Source organism: Oncorhynchus clarkii, chromosome 24 (genome assembly GCF_045791955.1).
Source record: "Oncorhynchus clarkii lewisi isolate Uvic-CL-2024 chromosome 24, UVic_Ocla_1.0, whole genome shotgun sequence".
NCBI lineage: Eukaryota > Metazoa > Chordata > Actinopteri > Salmoniformes > Salmonidae > Oncorhynchus > Oncorhynchus clarkii.
This window is the reverse complement of record NC_092170.1, coordinates 46,962,274-46,980,508: the sequence shown is the minus strand read 5'-3', so window position 1 is coordinate 46,980,508 and position 18,235 is coordinate 46,962,274. Positions and strand designations below refer to the sequence as shown.

The 18,235-nt window shown below is 42.5% G+C and overlaps 1 protein-coding gene across 1 annotated transcript in view; it reads left to right on the top strand.

Moving 5' to 3' along the window:
• Nucleotides 1-7,155, top strand: part of LOC139382346 (contactin-5-like) — a 313,518-nt gene extending 306,363 nt beyond the window's left edge. Inside the window, exons 21-22 of the mRNA XM_071126317.1 lie at nt 205-373; nt 7,025-7,155. Coding sequence (XP_070982418.1) covers nt 205-373; nt 7,025-7,137 — 282 coding nt within the window. The 3' untranslated portion in view covers nt 7,138-7,155. The remainder of the gene's footprint in view (nt 1-204; nt 374-7,024) is intronic.
• Nucleotides 7,156-18,235: the final 11,080 nt, after the last annotated feature.

Genomic DNA, 18,235 nt, shown 5'->3' with positions numbered 1-18,235 from the left:
TTATTGGGTCAGGAGGGATTATTGGGACAGGAGGGGTGTGTCCAACATTGATAATTATTTGATTAATTAATTACCTGATTTATTGATTGATGAATTGGTTAATTGATTGATTGTTTGTTTGCGTGTCCGACTACAGGTGTCGAGTGGGCTTGAGATTAGCTTGTCCACCGTTGATTAATTGATTTATTTATTGTCCTGCTACAGGTGTTATTGAGCCAGGAGGGGCGTGTCCACCATCAGGTAATGAGGACCATCACCCCCTCGGCTGTCCTCTCTCTCCCTGAGGGGGGCACATACATCATTGAGGTGCGGGCGGTGAGTGAGGGGGGAGAGGGAGCAACCAGCTCCCAGGTCAGAGTACTCACCTCTTCAGGTAAGACAGACACTGAGCCCAAATCAAACTAATGTGCTTCTGTAATTACTAGCGTGTTTCAATTGGTCAAATACTCTCACAGCATGGCTATTGGAGGACTGGAACCTATTGTTACTTCCAGGTCACCTTAAATATACAGTATATACAGTGTATTCAGAAAGTATTCAGACCCATTTAAATTTTTCAGCATTTTGTTTTACTCGTTAATCGACACACAATACCCCATAATGGGAAATTGTAGCAAATTTATTCTACAAAAAAACTGGAACAATAATACCTTATTTAGATATGTATTCAGACTCTTTGCAATGAATTTAGCTCAGGTGCATCCTATTTCCATTGATCATCCTTGAGATGTTTCTATAACTTGATTGTCCACCTGTGGTAAATTCAAATGACTGGACATGATTTGGAAAGGCACACATCTGTCTACTGTATATATGTTTCTCATTGTCTGAGAGTCCTTTAGGTGCCTTTTGGAAAACTCCAAGCTGGCTGTTATGTGGCTTTAACTGAGGAGTGGCTTCCATCTGGCCACTCTGCCATAAATACCTGCTTGGTGGAATGTTGCAGAGATGGTTGTCCTTCTGGAAGGTTCTACCATATCCACAGAGGAACTCTGGAGCTCTGTCAGTGACCATTGGGTTCTTGGTCACCTCCCTGACCAAGGCCTTTTCTACCCCCATTGCTCAGTTTGGCCGGGCAGCCAGCTCTAGGAAGAGTATTGGTGGTTCCAAACTTCTTCCATTTAAGAATGATGGAGACCACTGTGTTCTTGGGGACCTTCAATGCTGCAGACATTTTTTGGAGCCCTTCCCCAGATCTGTGCCTCGACACAATCCTGTCTCGGAGCTCTACGGACAATTCCTTCGACCTCATGGCTTGGTTTTTGCTCTGACATGCACTGTCAACTGTGGGACCTCATATAGACAGGTGTGTGCCTTTCCAAATAATGTACAATACATTTAATTTACCACAGTTGGACTCCAATCAAGTTGTAGAAAGATCTCAAGGATGATCAAAGGAAACAGGATTGACTTAAGCTCAATTTTGAGTCTCATTTTCATGTCTACTCCCTCTCCTCCTCTCTGCTCTCATTGTCGCCAGTTTACTTATTGCTACACACACCTGTCACCATCGTTACGCGCTCCTGCACCTCATGAGACTCACATGGACTCCATCACTTCTATGATTACCTCTCCTGTATCTGTCACTCCCTTTGGTTCTTTCCCCAGCCAGTATTAGTTGTGTTTCTCATGTCCAGACGCTACTCTTGTTTTGTATTGTTCCATGTTTTTTGTATTATTAAATTCACCCCTGTGTTTGATTCCTGACGCCCAGCGTCTGCGTTACAGAATACAGCCTCAAAAAATGGAAGCAACAGGGATTTTTTAAATAATTTATTTTTAGCTGGTGACGTCGGGTACAAGGGCCACTGTCGAAGCAACCGGGGATGCCTCACCTGGATAGTCAGGTTCTCAAGCCTTGGTTGGCTCATCAGGCTTCCATTGTCAATGCAACTGGGGATACCTCAGCCATCCCATCAGGCTTCCAAGCCTCAGCTGGTTCGTCAGTCTCCCGCGCCTCAGCTGGCTCGTCAGTCTCCCGCAACTCAGCCTGTTTGTCAGGCTCCCGCGCCTAAGCCGGTTTGTCAGGCTACCGCAGCCGGTTCATCAGGCTCCCGTGCCTCAGCAGGTTCGTCAGGCTCCCGCAACTCAGCCGGTTCCACTAGTTCCCGTTCCTCAGCCGGGTTTACAGGTTCCCGCGCCTCGCTGGCTCTTCAGGTTCCCGTGCCTCAGCTGGCTCTTCAGATTCCCGCGCCTCAGCTGGCTCTTCAGGTTCCCGCGCCTCAGCTGGCTCTTCAGGTTCCCGCGCCTCAGCTGGCTCTTCAGGTTCCCGCGCCTCAGCTGGCTCTTCAGGTTCCCGCACCTCATCAGAGGTGACCGTCCTGCTCCTGGTCATTGGGACCGTTCCTCTGGTAGGCGTCCTGCGGCCTGAGCCACGCATCAGGGAGGGGGTACTGTCATGTCTACTCCCTCTCCTCCTCTCTGCTCTCATTGTCACCAGTTTACTTATTGCTACACACACCTGTCACCATCGTTACGCGCTCCTGCGCCTCATGAGACTCACCTGGACTCCATCACTTCTATGATTAACTCTCCTGTATCTGTCACTCCCTTTGTTTCTTTCCCCAGCCAGGATTAGTTGTGTTTCTCATGTCCAGACGCTACTCTTGTTTGTATTGTTCCATATTTTCTGTATTATTAAATCCACCCCCTGTTCTTGATTCTTGACTCGCAGCGTCTACGTTACACTCATATCAATGGGTCTGAATTTTAAAATTTGCTATTTTATATGTTTTCGCTTTGTCATTTCGGGGTATTGTGTGTTGATTGATGAGGAAAAACAGCTATTAAATCAATTTTAGAATAAGGCTGTAACATAACTAAATGTGGAAAATGTCAAGGGGTTTGAATATTTTCAGAATTAACTGTATGTATAAATTACTTCCAGGCAGACTGGAACAAAAGACTGGAACACCCGACGAGGGATAATAAACTGACTGGAACACCAGGCTAGGATTCATAAAGAGACTGGACCACCATACAAGGGCAAATAAATAGACAGTCTGGAACACCAGACTAGAGTTTATGAATAAGACTGGAACACCAGGCTACGACTAATAAACAGACTGGAACACCAGACTAGGATTAATAAACAGACTGGAACACCAGACTAGGATTAATAAACAGACTGGAACACCAGGCTGGGGTTAATAAACAGACTGGAACACCAGGCTAGGATTAATAAACAGACTGGAACACCAGACTGGGGTTAATAAACAGACTGGAACACCAGACTAGGATTAATAAACAGACTGGAACACCAGGCTAGGATTAATCAACAGACTAGAACACCAGACTGGGGTTAATAAACAGACAAGAACACCAGACTAGGATTAATAAACAGACTGGAACACCAGGCTAGGATTACTAAACAGACTGGAACACCAGACTGGGGTTAATAAACAGACTGGAACACCAGACTAGGATTAATAAACAGACTGGAACACCAGGCTAGGATCAATAAACAGACTGGAACACCAGACTAGGATTAATAAACAGACTGAAACACCAGGCTAGGACTCATAAACAGACTGACTGGAATATTATCTCTTCTAGATCCTGTTTCTCCTCCTCCCCTGTTTCTCCTCCTCCCCTGTTTCTCCTCCTCCCCTGTTTTTCCTCCCCTGTTCTTCCTCCTCTGTTTCTCCTCCCCTTTTTCTCCTCCCCTGTTGCTCCTCCCCTGTTTCTCCTCCTCCCCTGTTTCTCCCCTCCCCTGTTTCTCCTCTTCCCCTGTTTTTCCTCCCCTGTTCTTCCTCCTCTGTTTCTCCTCCTCCCCTGTTCTCCTCCCCTATTTTTCTCATCCCCTGTTTCTCCTCCCCTGTTTCTACTCCTCCCCTATTTTCTCCTCCCCTGTTTTCTCCCTCCCCTGTTTCTCCTCCCCTATTTTTCTCCTACCCTGTTTCTCCTCCTCCCCTGTTTCTCCTCCCCTATTTTTCTCCTCCCCTGTTTCTCCTCCTCCCCTGTATCTCCTCCTCCCCTGTTTCTTCTCATCCCCTGTTTCTCCTCCCCTATTTTCTCCTCCCCTGTTTCTCCTCCCCTGTTTCTCCTCCTCCTCTGTTTCTCCTCCTCCCCTATTTTCCTCCTCCCCTGTTTCTCCTCCTCCCCTATTTTTATCCTCCCCTGTTTCTCCTCCTCCCCTGTTACTCCTCCCCTATTTTTCTCCTCCCCTGTTTCTCCTCCTCCCCTGTTTCTCCTCCCCTATTTTGTCTTCTCCCCTGTTTCTCCTCCCCTGTTTTTCCTCCTCCCCTGTTTCTCCTCCTCCCCTGTTTCTCTTCCTCCCCTGTTTCTCCTCCTCCCCTGTTCTTCCTCCCCTGTTTCTCCTCCCCTATTTTTCTCCTCCTCTGTTTCTCCTCCTCCCCTATTTCTCCTCCTCCCCTATTTCTCCTCCTCCCCTGTTTCTACTCCCCTGTTTTTCTCCTCCCCTGTTTCTCCTCCTCCCCTGTTTCGTCTCCCCTGTTTCTCCTCCTCCCCTGTTTATCCTCCTCCCCTATTTTTCTCCTCCCCTGTTTCTCCTCCCCTATTTTCCCCTCCCCTGTTTCTCCTCCTCCCCTGTTTCTCCTCCCCTATTTTTCTCCTCCCCTGTTTCTCCTCCTCCCCTGTTGCTACTCCCCTATTTTCCTCCTCCCCTGTTTCTCCTCCTCCCCTGTTTTAACCCTAACCCTAACCACTAACCCCTTACCCATAACCCTAACCCAAACCTAACTCCTAACCCTAATCACTAACCCCTTACCCTAACCCTAATTCTAAACCTTACGCTGAACCTAACTCCTAACCCTAATCACTAACCCCTTACCCTAACCCTAATCACTAACCCCTTATTCTAACCACTAACCCCTTACCCTAACCCTAATCACTAACCCCTTACCCTAACCCTAATTCTAAACCTTACGCTGAACCTAACCCCTAAGCTTAAAATAGCCTATGTCCTCTTGGGGAATTAGGAAATGTCCCCACGAGGGAGACTTTTCCTTGCACAGCTAAGTTAGTCTCAAACAAGACAAATGTTAAGTTTACCATAATTTGTAGAAACACAAGTAACAAGCTTTTTAGTCCAAACACATAAACGTGCATTTTATTATTTCTCTGCCAGACGAAAGATTCATTTCTGCAATTTCAAAGCCCCTGAGAGTTAATGTCAACAATTAGCATACTTCAAACTACTGTGGGTGCTTGCGAATTATTTTAGATTAAATTGTGTCTGTGAGAAGAAACCAGTCCTTACAAAAATGATTTTCTGTTTATCGGAAATGTTTGGATTTATTATAGCACAGGCCTGCCTGCCTGTCATACCTTGTTATTACCTTCGTCTGCTGTCTACTTAGTCTTGTTGTTTAACTAGCCAGTTGTCTAATTAGTCTGTTGCGCTGTCTAATTAGCCTGCTGTCTAATTAGCCTGCTGTCTAATTAGCCTGCTGTCTAATTAGTACGTTGTCTAATTGGTCTGTTGCCTAATTAGTCTGTTTTCTAATTAGTCTGCTGTCTAGTCTGTTTTCTAAATAATCTGTTGTTTAATTAGTCAGCTGTTTAATTATTTTGCTGTCTAATTAATCTGCTGTCTAATTAATCTGCTGTCTAATTAATCTGCTGTATAATTAATCTGCTGTCTAATTAATCTGCTGTCTAATTAGTCTGTTGTCTAATTAATCTCCTGTCTAATTAATCTGCTGTCTAATTAGTCTGTTGTCTAATTAAACTGCTGTCTAATTAGTATGCTGTCTAATTAATCTGCTGTCTAATTAGTCTGTTGTCTAATTAATCTGCTGTCTAGTCTGTTGTCTAATTAATCTGCTGTCTAGTCTGTTTTCTAATTAGTCTGCTGTCTAATTAATCTGCTGTCTAGTGTGTTGTCTAATTAATCTGCTGTCTAGTCTGTTTTCTAATTAGTCTGCTGTCTAATTAATCTGCTGTCTAGTCTGTTTTCTAATTAGTCTGCTGTCTAATTAATCTGTTGTCTAGTCTGTTTTCTAATTAGTCTGCTGTCTAGTCTGTTTTCTAATTAGTCTGCTGTCTAATTAATCTGCTGTCTAGTCTGTTTTCTAATTAGTCTGCTGTCTAATTAATCTGCTGTCTAGTCTGTTTTCTAATTAGTTTCCTGTCTAATTAATCTGCTGTCTAGTCTGTTTTCTAATTAGTCTGCTGTCTAATTAATCTGCTGTCTAGTCTGTTTTCTAATTAGTCAGCTGTCTAATTAATCTGCTGTCTAGTCTGTTTTCTAATTAATCTGCTGTCTAGTCTGTCTAATTAGTCAAACTGAATATACTGCAGCTCTGTAATGCTGTTAGTCCAAGCTTGATGTGCAAATTGTAGGTCTAATTGTTACATTTTATAAAATCATGAAACTTGGTACACATCATTTCACTTCACTGATGGCATTATAGTGAATCGGAGCAATCTTCAATTTTGATCAGGGTTGGAGTCAATTCCATTTAAATTCCAGTCAGTTCGGAAAGTACACTGACATTCCAATTCCAAATCTCTTCAATGCTTTTTAAAATTTTTGGAATTGGAATTTTGGTTATTTTCTGAATTGACTGGAATTGAAATTGAATTTACCCCAACTCGGGTCTGGATTCCAGGCTACATGTTGTCTGTTGCTCCCCAACCCTGGTATGGACTCTCTAATGACTAGATGTTCTCTCCCCCTGTCTACCCCCACCCCCCAATCCCCCTGTCTACCCCATCCCTCTATCCTTGTGTCTATCCCCATCTCCCTGTCTACCCCATCCCTCTATCCCTGTTTCTATCCCCATCTCCCTGTCTACCCCCACCCCATCTCCCTGTCTACCCCATCCATCTATCCCTGTGTCTATCCCCATCCCCATCTCCCTGTCTACCCCCATCCCCATCTCCCTGTCTACCCCATCCTCATCTCCCCATCCCTCCACCCCTGTCTTCCATCCCTCCATCCCCCATCTCCCTGTCTACCCCAATTCCCCCCATTCCTCCACCCCTGTTTCCCCACTCCTTCATTCTCCCTGTCCCCCTCGTCTTCCCGTCCCTCCACCCCTCCATCCCTCTAACCCAGGTGTCCGAGCGAAGAGTGGCCAGTGTTCGGTTCACAGCCTGCTACCGTGGGGCCTGCCATGGACTACTGCTATGCTCCTCTCCGTTCCTCTGGTGCCTTCAGCTTCCTGGTGAGGCCTACACAGAGAGACCTCCTCCCTCGCTCCTCCATCCCGCCTTCCTCCTATACATGGAGGGACCTCTTTCATCCCTCCCTTCCTCAGACGGTCTGTTTTCTCTGACCTTATCCATAAGCCAACCAGGCCTGGGGCCTGCCGAGGACATCCATTTTTGACACCAACAAACCAATGGATGGTCAAAAAATAACATTAATTTATTTTATTTAAGTATACATTTTTCAGGAGCTGAACTAAACATTATTTGTGAAAACATGTTTTTTTTGCACTTTTTTCCCAACATTACTTGTGTTGTACTGTCACTGTACATTGTTGTGGAAATACTTTTTGTTTAATAATTTAAGGGCACCCCAAATGGCACCCTATTCCCTATATAGTGCCCTATGGGCCTGGTCAAAAGTAGTGCACTATGTAGGGAATAGGGTGCCATTTGGGAAGCATTTTACTTTAACTTTATGGGCCGTTGTTTTCTTACCTGACTGGCCTCTAACTGCTTCCAGGCGGCCAAAGCCATAAGGCTCTACAGAGTGTGAACAATTCCCTGAAAGCTGCTGCTGAGGCAGTTTGGCTGTCTGGCTGTCTCTGTCCGACTGTCTGGCTGTCTGTAAGGCTGTAATACTGTGATCAGCCTGATTCAGCCTCTCTTCTCATTAGTTATCTGTATCCATGTAGTCCTTGGCTGCCTAACAAGCAGCAGCTCAGTCGAGATCAATGTTTCCTTATTCATACAGAGTGAAGTGAAAGAATAAACATGTTTTATAGTACCCGAGAAATGTTACTACTTCCAGACTAGCTTTTTGTACATTGTGTTACCTTTAGAAACAAAACAAAAAAGTGAGTGGTGTGTGTTTCAGCTAGGTCACAGTTTCTGTTTTTCTGATAGCAAAGAGCAATGCTTTTCAGCACATGTGTTGGACTGCTGGATTTATCAGAGGTAAGGTGAGGCAGGTATACCTGTCCTCACCTGTAGTGCCCAAACACATCTTTAGACAAAGACTTGATAAGTCTGTGGAGACTCATTGGTGTCAGTACAAATAAATGTGATGTATATTTTTTAAATGGTTGTCTGTCTATTTTTCAATGACCTTTATTTAACTAGGCAAATCAGTTAAAGAACAAATTCTTATTTTCAATGACGGCCTAGGAACAGTGGGTTAACTGCCTGTTCAGGGGCAGAACGACAAACTTGTACCTTGTCAGCTCGGGGGTTTAAACTTGCAACCTTCCGGTTACTAGTCCAACGCTCTAACCACTAGGCTACCCTGCCGCTATCTGTCTTCACTATATATGTTTTTAACTGGTTGCCTGTCTTAGGGCGGTATACCAAATATTTTGCTATACCAGTATTGATGCACGGATCGGTTTGGGTTTTTACTTCACCTTCTATAATGGTATTTGAATGTTTGGTTTGTTAAACGCCGTGTGTAACATCCATTTTTATAGTTTACATGCTACTTGAGTCATCCCTCTCCGCTCTCTCTCCATGCTGCTTTCCAAACACAGCTAGCCCCGCCCCTTGTCACTCTAGGAGCACAATTGTTGTCGTTTGACCAAGAGACACATGCGTTCAGTCTGCATGGTCAATGCAGCACATGCAACAATGTTGATGACAACGGTGTGTCCACTTTCCAAGTGTTCCATAACCACACTATTAGTTTGTGTTTCCAGCAAACAGCTGGTTTCTTAGCAATTTTAGCTAAATTGTGTTTGCTGCTAATGCTAATCCCTAGTTAGCTTGCTTGCTTATAAATGTACTGAGTCAGAGCAGACGTAGCTAGCTAATACAGCCTGATACCAGTGCTGGTCTAGGCCTATATCAGCATGTTGTTTGTACAACAGTATCTTCTAAATCAAAGAGAAATAGAATAAGCGTGAATATGTTGATTATAGGGTTTCCTAGGAAACACTGACCATCCCTTTTTTCCTAACATGTCACAATAACTCCTCCCTGGAATTTTCATTCATTGTCATGTCAAACACTGTATTCAAAGTGCCCACTATTATATATATTATAAGTATAGAATTAGAATAATCATTCTATTTCCATGATTCAGACAGTTCACCCAAGTGTTTTGTTCTAAATCGCAAGTCAAATCGCAATTGCAACATTTGGTTAAAAATAAGGCCTCATTTCCTTGCCCATATCATGTAGCCATAACTGGCAATGTGTAAATGATCTCAAATGAGTACAGGAAGTGCAGAAATAGTTGGAAATGCAGGAAATAATTTTTGTTTGAAGTTGAATTGAACAGTATAAACCAATCAGAATGGAGAAAGACCCATTGAAATCACTTAGAATGTCTGTGTTGCCACCGTAGGGTCATGCACTACTCATAAAGCACATTTAAGTTGTATTATTCAAAAACATCAAATACCATCAAATTTCATTATATTTCCCAGCCCTAGTCTGTCTGTCTTTACTATAATCTGGAAGAAGTTGACACCGAGGGGCATTGTCCCTTTCCGACTCTACTAAAATGTAAGAGTGTGCTGAGTAACTCGGACAAAACGAGAATTTTACAAACACGATTTTGACACAAGTATATTTTGTAATTATCCATGATCGGCATAACATGTTTTTTGTTGCCAGCACGCATCTCTCTTTCACTCAAACAATGAAATGTTGTGTGCTCAAAACAACTATTTGCTAGTTCTTCTGTCTGTAAGGAAACGGGCAGGGTATCGGTTGAGCCTGCTTCAACAATTGGATTAGATCAAGCTGCTCTCCATCTGCTATCATTTCCACAGACAGACACACGTGAGGCGCTGTTTCACTCATCTCAGGGCAGGTCTTTCCTTGTCCAAAAATGTTGCGTAGGAATCATTAACCATAGCTGCTCATTGTTGTTCTTTCAACTTATTTCCTGTCTACTATTTTATGCCGTCTACTTTGTTGGTAGTTTTATTCTGTGTAATTTGCTGGTTGTTTTAGTCTATCTGTCTACTTTGCTGGTTGTCTTAGTCTGTCTACTTTGCTGGTTGTTTTAGTCTGTCTACTTTGCTGGTTGTTTTAGTCTGTCTACTTCGCTCGTTGTTTTATTCTGACTACTTTGCTTGTACTTTTAGTCTGTCTATTTTGCTGGTTGTTTTAGTCTGTCTACTTTTCGTCTGTAGACTTGGCTAAGAAAATATGGTTGTTTTAGTCTGTCTACTTTGCTGGTTGTTTTAGTCTGTCTTCTTTGCTGGTTGTTTTAGTCTGTCTACTTCACTGAGGCAATATAGTTGTTTAGTCTTTCTGCTTGGCTGAGGCCATATCATTGTTTTAGTCTGTCTACTTCACTGAGGCAATATAGTTGTTTAGTCTTTCTGCTTGGCTGAGGCCATATCATTGTTTTAGTCTGTCTACTGGGCTGAGGCCATATCATTGTTTTAGTCTGTCTACTGGGCTGAGGCCATATGGTTGATTTAGTTTGTCTACATGGCTGAGGCCATATCATTGTTTTAGTTTGTCTACATGGCTGAGGCCATATCATTGTTTTAGTTTGTCTACATGGCTGAGGCCATATGGTGGATTTAGTTTGTCTACATGGCTGAGGCCATATGGTTGATTTAGTTTGTCTACATGGCTGAGGCCATATGGTTGATTTAGTTTGTCTACATGGCTGAGGCCATATGGTTGTTTTAGTTTGTCTACATGGCTGAGTTCATCTGGTTGTTTTAGTTTGTCTACATGGCTAAGGCCATCTAGTTGTTTTAGTCTGACCACTTTGCTGGTTGTTTAAGTCTGACTACTTTGCTGGTTGTTTTAGTCTGACTACTTTGCTGGTTGTTTTAGTCTGACTACAATGCTGGTTGTTTTAGTTTGTCTACATGGCTGAGGCCATCTAGTTGTTTTAGTCTGACTACTTTGCTGGTTGTTTTAGATTGTCTACATGGCTGAGGCCATCTAGTTGTTTTAGTCTGACTACTTTGCTGGTTGTTTTAGTCTGTTTACTTTGCTGGTTGTTTTAGTCTGACTACTTTGCTGGTGGTTTTAGTCTGACTACTTTGCTGGTGTTTTAGTCTGACTACTTTGCTGGTTGTTTTAGTCTGACTACTTTGCTGGTTGTTTTAGTCTGACTACTTTGCTGGTTGTTTTAGTCTGACTACTTTGCTGGTTGTTTTAGTCTGACTACTTTGCTGGTTGTTTTAGTCTGACTACTTTGCTGGTTGTTTTAGTCTGACTACTTTGCTGGTTGTTTTAGTCTGACTACTTTGCTGAGGCCATCTGGTTGTTTTAGTCTGACTACTTTGCTGGTTGTTTTAGTCTGACTACTTTGCTGGTTGTTTTAGTCTGACTACTTTGTTAAGGCCATCTGGTTGTTTTAGTCTGTCTACTTTGCTGGTTGTTTTAGTCTGACTACTTTGCTGAGGCCATCTGGTTGTTTTAGTCTCTCTACTTTGCTGGTTGTTTTAGTCTGTCTACTTTGCTGGTTGTTTTAGTCTGTCTACTTTGCTGGTTGTTTTAGTCTGACTTCTTTGTTGGTTGTTTTAGTCTGACTACTTTGCTGGTTGTTTTAGTCTGATTACTTTGCTGGTTGTTTTAGTCTGACTACTTTGCTGGTTGTTTTAGTCTGACTTCTTTGTTGGTTGTTTTAGTCTGACTACTTTGCTGGTTGTTTTAGTCTGATTACTTTGCTGGTTGTTTTAGTCTGACTACTTTGCTGGTTGTTTTAGTCTGATTACTTTGCTGGTTGTTTTAGTCTGACTACTTTGCTGAGACCATATGGTTGTTTTAGTCTGTCTAGTAGACTAGTCAGGATCAAAGTAAAGATCAATCAGGCAAATTACAGAAAGATCCTTGATAAAAACCTGCACAGAGCGCTCAGGATTTCAGACTGGGATGAAGGTTCACCTTCCAACAGGACAACGACCCTAAGCACACATCCAAGACAACTTCGGGACAATTCGGGACAAGTCTCTGAATGTTCTTGAGTTGCCTAGCCAAAGCCCGGTCTTGAACCCGATCCAACAGCTCTGGAGAGACCTGAAAATAGCTGTGCATCGACGCTCCCCTTCCAACCTAACAGAGCTTGAGAGAATCTGCAGAGAACAATGGGAGAAACTCCCCAAATACAGGTGTGCAAAGCTTGTAGCGTCATACCCAAGAAGACTTGAGGCTGTAATTGCTGCCAAAGGTGCTTCAACAAAGTACTGAGTAAAGAGTCTGAATTCTTATGTAAATGTGATATTTAAGTTTTGCATTTTTAATAAATTTGCTAACATTTTAAAAATATCTGTTTTTGCTTTGTCATTATGGTTTAGACTTGAACATTGAGGGAAAAAAACGATTTAATACATTTTAGAATAAGGCTGTAACATAACAGATTGTGAAAAATGTCAATGGGGCTGAATACTTTCCAAACACATTTTATCTGACATTGTATTCCCATTTGAACTTTGATATGCTTTTAGATGGTTGAAAGCACAGTGATAAACATTTGGTGACAACTTAACCAAAAATAAGACATGGTTTTTCTATTGGGGTTTTCCGAGCTTTTAGATGGTTGAAAGCATAGTGATAGCACTGGAAGTTCAGCAAACTTTTGGCTGTCTTTTTGAGTGGGTGAATATACAATAAGTATACCAAACATTAGGAACATCTTCCTAATATTGAAATGCATACCCACCTTCTGCCCTCAGCACTGCTTCAATTCATCTGGACATGGACTCTACAAGGTTCGACAGGGATGCTGGCACATGTGGACTCCAATGCTTCCCACAGTTGTGTCAAGTTGGCTGAATGTCCTTTGGGTGATGGACTATTCTTGATTCACACGGGAAACTGTTGACCGTGAATAACCCGGCAGCATTGCAATTAATGACACAAACCAGTGGATTCAACTGGTCAGTCTATCATGGAAATAACAGGTGTTCTTAATGTTTTCTATACTCAGTGTAGGTTGTAATCTCATTGATCCCCATCTCAACCAAAAATGTGCCAATGACTTATTTCTATGTTATTTAAAGATGGTTAGTCTCGGTCAGGTCTTGTTTTTCCACATTTAGACAGGTCTTTTTCCCAGCACATGGGGGCTGGGGCTGAACCCTGAGGTACGCAAAAGGCAAAACAGCGCCACTGGCAGACCCAGGTGCATTTGTTGTTTTCTTTTTTTGAGTAAAGGAGACAATATCCTGTCAACATTCAGAAGTCTAACTGTCAATATCCAGCAGTCTAACTGTCAATACCCAGCAGTCTAACTGTCAATATCCAGCAGTCTAACTGTCAATACCCAGCAGTCTAACTGCCAATATCCAGCAGTCTAACTGCCAATATCCAGCAGTCTAACTGTCAATATCCAGCATTCTAACTGTCAATATCCAGCAGTCTAACAGTCAATATCCAGCAGTCTAACAGTCAATATCCAGCAGTCTAACTGCCAATATCCAGCAGTCTAACTGTCAATATCCAGCAGTCTAACTGCAATATCCAGCAGTCTAACTGTCAATATCCAGCAGTCTAACTGTCAATATCCAGCAGTCTAACTGTCAATATCCAGCAGTCTAACTGTCAATATCCAGCAGTCTAACTGCCAATATCCAGCAGTCTAACTGTCAATATCCAGCAGCCTAACTGTCAATATCCAGCAGTCTAACTGTCAATGTCCAGCAGTCTAACTGTCAATACCGAGCAGTCTAACTGTAAATATCCAGCAGTCTAACTGTCAATATCCAGCAGTCTAAATGTCAATACCCAGCAGTCTAACTGCCAATATCCAGCAGTCTAACTGTCAATATCCAGCAGTCTAACTGTCAAAATCCAGCAGTCTAACTGCCAATATCCAGCAGTCTAACTGTCAATATCCAGCAGTCTAAATGTAAATATCCAGCAGTCTAACTGTCAATATCCAGCAGTCTAACTGCCAATATCAAGCAGTCTAACTGTCAATATCCAGCAGTCTAACTGTCAATATCCAGCAGTCTAACTGCCAATATCCAGAAGTCAATATCCAGCAGTTTAACTGTCAATATCCAGCAGTCTAACTGTCAATACCCAGCAGTCAAACTGTCAATATCCAGCAGTCTAACTGCCAATATCCAGCAGTCTAACTGCCAATATCCAGCAGTCTAACTGCCAATATCCAGAAGTCTAACTGTCAATATCCAGCAGTCTAACTGCCAATATCCAGAAGTCAATATCCAGCAGTCTAACTGTCAAAATCCAGCAGTCTAACTGTCAATATCCAGCAGTCTAACTGTCAATATCCAGCAGTCTAACTGCCAATATCCAGAAGTCAATATCCAGCGGTTTAACTGTCAATATCCAGCAGTCTAACTGTCAATACCCAGCAGTCTAACTGCCAATATCCAGAAGTCAATATCCAGCGGTTTAACTGTCAATATCCAGCAGTCTAACTGTCAATATCCAGCAGTCTAACTGCCAATATCCAGCAGTCTAACTGCCAATATCCAGCAGTCTAACTGTCAATATCCAGCAGTCTAACTGCCAATATCCAGCAGTCTAACTGTCAATATCCAGCAGTCTAACTGCCAATATCCAGCAGTCTAACTGTCAATATCCAGCAGCCTAACTGTCAATATCCAGCAGTCTAACTGTCAATATCCAGCAGTCTAACTGTCAATACCGAGCAGTCTAACTGTAAATATCCAGCAGTCTAACTGTCAATATCCAGCAGTCTAACTGTCAATACCCAGCAGTCTAACTGCCAATATCCAGCAGTCTAACTGTAAATATCCAGCAGTCTAACTGTCAATATCCAGCAGTCCAACTGCCAATATCAAGCAGTCTAACTGTCAATATCCAGCAGTCTAACTGTCAATATCCAGCAGTCTAACTGCCAATATCCAGAAGTCAATATCCAGCAGTTTAACTGTCAATATCCAGCAGTCTAACTGTCAATACCCAGCAGTCAAACTGTCAATATCCAGCAGTCTAACTGCCAATATCCAGCAGTCTAACTGCCAATATCCAGCAGTCTAACTGCCAATATCCAGCAGTCTAACTGTCAATATCCAGCAGTCTAACTGCCAATATCCAGAAGTCAATATCCAGCAGTCTAACTGTCAATATCCAGTAGTCTAACTGTCAATACCCAGCAGTCTAACTGTCAATATCCAGCAGTCTAACTGCCAATATCCAGCAGTCTAACTGTCAATATCCAGCAGTCTAACTGCCAATATCCAGCAGTCTAACTGTCAATATCCAGCAGTCTAACTGCCAATATCCAGCAGTCTAACAGTCAATATCCAGCAGTCTAACTGTCAATATCCAGCAGTCTAACTGTCAATATCCAGCAGTCTAACTGTCAATATCCAGCAGTCTAACTGCCAATATCCAGCAGTCTAACTGTCAATATCCAGCAGTCTAACTGCCAATATCCAGCAGTCTAACTGCCAATATCCAGCAGTCTAACTGTCAATATCCAGCAGTCTAACTGCCAATATCCAGCAGTCTAACTGTCAATATCCAGCAGTCTAACTGTCAATATCCAGCAGTCTAACTGTCATTACCCAGCAGTCTAACTGTAAATATCCAGCAGTCTAACTGCCAATATCCAGCAGTCTAACTGTCAATATCCAGCAGTCTAACTGTCAATATCCAGCAGTCTAACTGCCAATATCCAGCAGTCTAACTGCCAAAATCCAGCAGTCTAACTGTCAATATCCAGCAGCCTAACTGTCAATACCCAGCAGTCTAACTGTCAATATCCAGCAGTATAACTGCCAATATCCAGCAGTCTAACTGCCAATATCCAGCAGTCTAACTGTCAATATCCAGCAGTCTAACTGCCAATATCCAGCAGTCTAACTGCCAATATCCAGCAGTCTAACTGTCAATATCCAGCAGTCTAACTGTCAATATCCAGCAGTCTAACTGCCAATATCCAGCAGTCTAACTGTCAATATCCAGCAGTCTAACTGCCAATATCCAGCAGTCAATATCCAGCAGTCTAACTGCCAATATCCAGCAGTCTAACTGTCAATATCCAGCAGTCTAACTGTCAATATCCAGCAGTCTAACTGCCAATATCCAGCAGTCTAACTGTCAATATCCAGCAGTCTAACTGCCAATATCCAGCAGTCTAACTGTCAATATCCAGCAGTCTAACTGCCAATATCCAGCAGTCTAACTGTCAATATCCAGCAGTCTAACTGCCAATATCCAGCAGTCAATATCCAGCAGTCTAACTGCCAATATCCAGCAGTCTAACTGTCAATATCCAGCAGTCTAACTGCCAATATCCAGCAGTCTAACTGCCAATATCCAGCAGTCTAACTGCCAATATCCAGCAGTCTAACTGACAATATCCAGCAGTCTAACTGTCAATATCCAGCAGTCTAACTGCCAATATCAAGCAGTCTAACTGCCAATATCCAGCAGTCTAACTGTCAATATCCAGCAGTCTAACTGCCAATATCAAGCAGTCTAACTGCCAATATCCAGCAGTCTAACTGTCAATATCCAGCAGTCTAACTGCCAATATCCAGAAGTCTAACTGCATGACACTAACATTTTTAAAGGCCTGGTAAAGCTACACTGCTTCCCCATCACCACAGGCTTGTGTACATTGTAATTTTGTCTTTAAGGTGGTCTGACAAACAATGAGACAGGTGAAGCAAATGACAAAGGGCTTTCAGGAGTCCACCATGTGGAACCTCCTGATACAGAGACCAGACATTGTTCTGTTGGTTTTTCAGGGAGTGGCAGCTGCTGTCTTAAGCCCAGAAGTACCCTTCTGGGCTTAATATTTAAGTAAATCTCTACCCTTCACCTGTCCCTGGCCAGATGCATATTAGGCTCTCTATCTTTGATGTCGCTGGCACAATGAGGCAATCATTGGGTGGATGTGCTTTTACACTGGTTGCATCCCTCTTTCACTCTCACACGCACGCACGCACGCACGCACGCACGCGCACCTTATACCATGGAGCTAGATGGTATGTAAGGTTATATTATACCATGGGGCTAGATGGTATGTAAGGTTATGTTATACCATGGGGCTAGATGGTATGTAAGGTTATGTTATACCATGGGCCTAGATGGTACGTAAGGTTATGTTATACCATGGGGCTAGATGGTACGTAAGGTTATGTTATACCATGGGGCTAGATGGTACGTAAGGTTATGTTATACCATGGGGCTAGATGGTACGTAAGGTTATGTTATACCATGGGGCTAGATGGTACATAAGGTTATGTTATACCATGGGGCTAGATGGTATGTCAGGTTATGTTATAAACCTGTTGTGCCTATGGGTTCCCATGCGGGAACTACACCCCCCCGGGTGGCGCAGGGAATGCAAAAATATTCTTAGAAATATTTAACCTCCACACATTAACAAGTCCAATACCTCAAATGAAAGATAAACACCTTGTTCATCTACCCAGCGTGTCAGATTTTTTACATGTTTTACGACGAAAACATAGCACATATTTATGTTAGACCACCACCAAAACAAAGACAATAGACAGCCATTTTGTAGAACAAAAGATACAATCACAAAAGCAGGATTAAAAGAAAAATCATTCACTAACCTTTTGAAAATCTTCATCAGATGACAGTCATATGACATGTTACACAGTACATTTATGTTTTGTTCGATAATATGCATTTTATATCCATAAATCTCGGTTTACATTGACGCCATGTTCAGAAAATTCTCCAAAATGTCTGGAGAAGTTATAGAAAGCTACGCCAGATAACAGAAATACTCATCATAAACTTTGACTAAAGATACATGTGCTACATATACTTAGAAAGATAAAGTGGTTCTTAATGCAACCGCTGTGTCACATTTTTTTTTTACGTTACGGAAAAAGCCTAACATTGCAATAATCTGAGATGCCGCTCAGACGTAACAATATTTCTCCACTATGTTGGAGTCAACAGAAATACAAAATTACAACATAACATAACCCTAACCCTTACCTTTGATGGTCTTCGATCAGAATGTAGTGGAAGGAGTCCTACTTCAACAATAAATCGTTTTGTTTCATAATGTTCAATTCTAGTGTCCATGTAGTAGCATCTGCTAACACTTTCAGCTCAAATGCCCCAAAAAATACTTCTGGTCCAGAATAATTGTTCATCAAAACTTCCAAATTACATATTACAGGTCGACGAAACTGGTCAAACTAAGTGCAGAATCAATCTT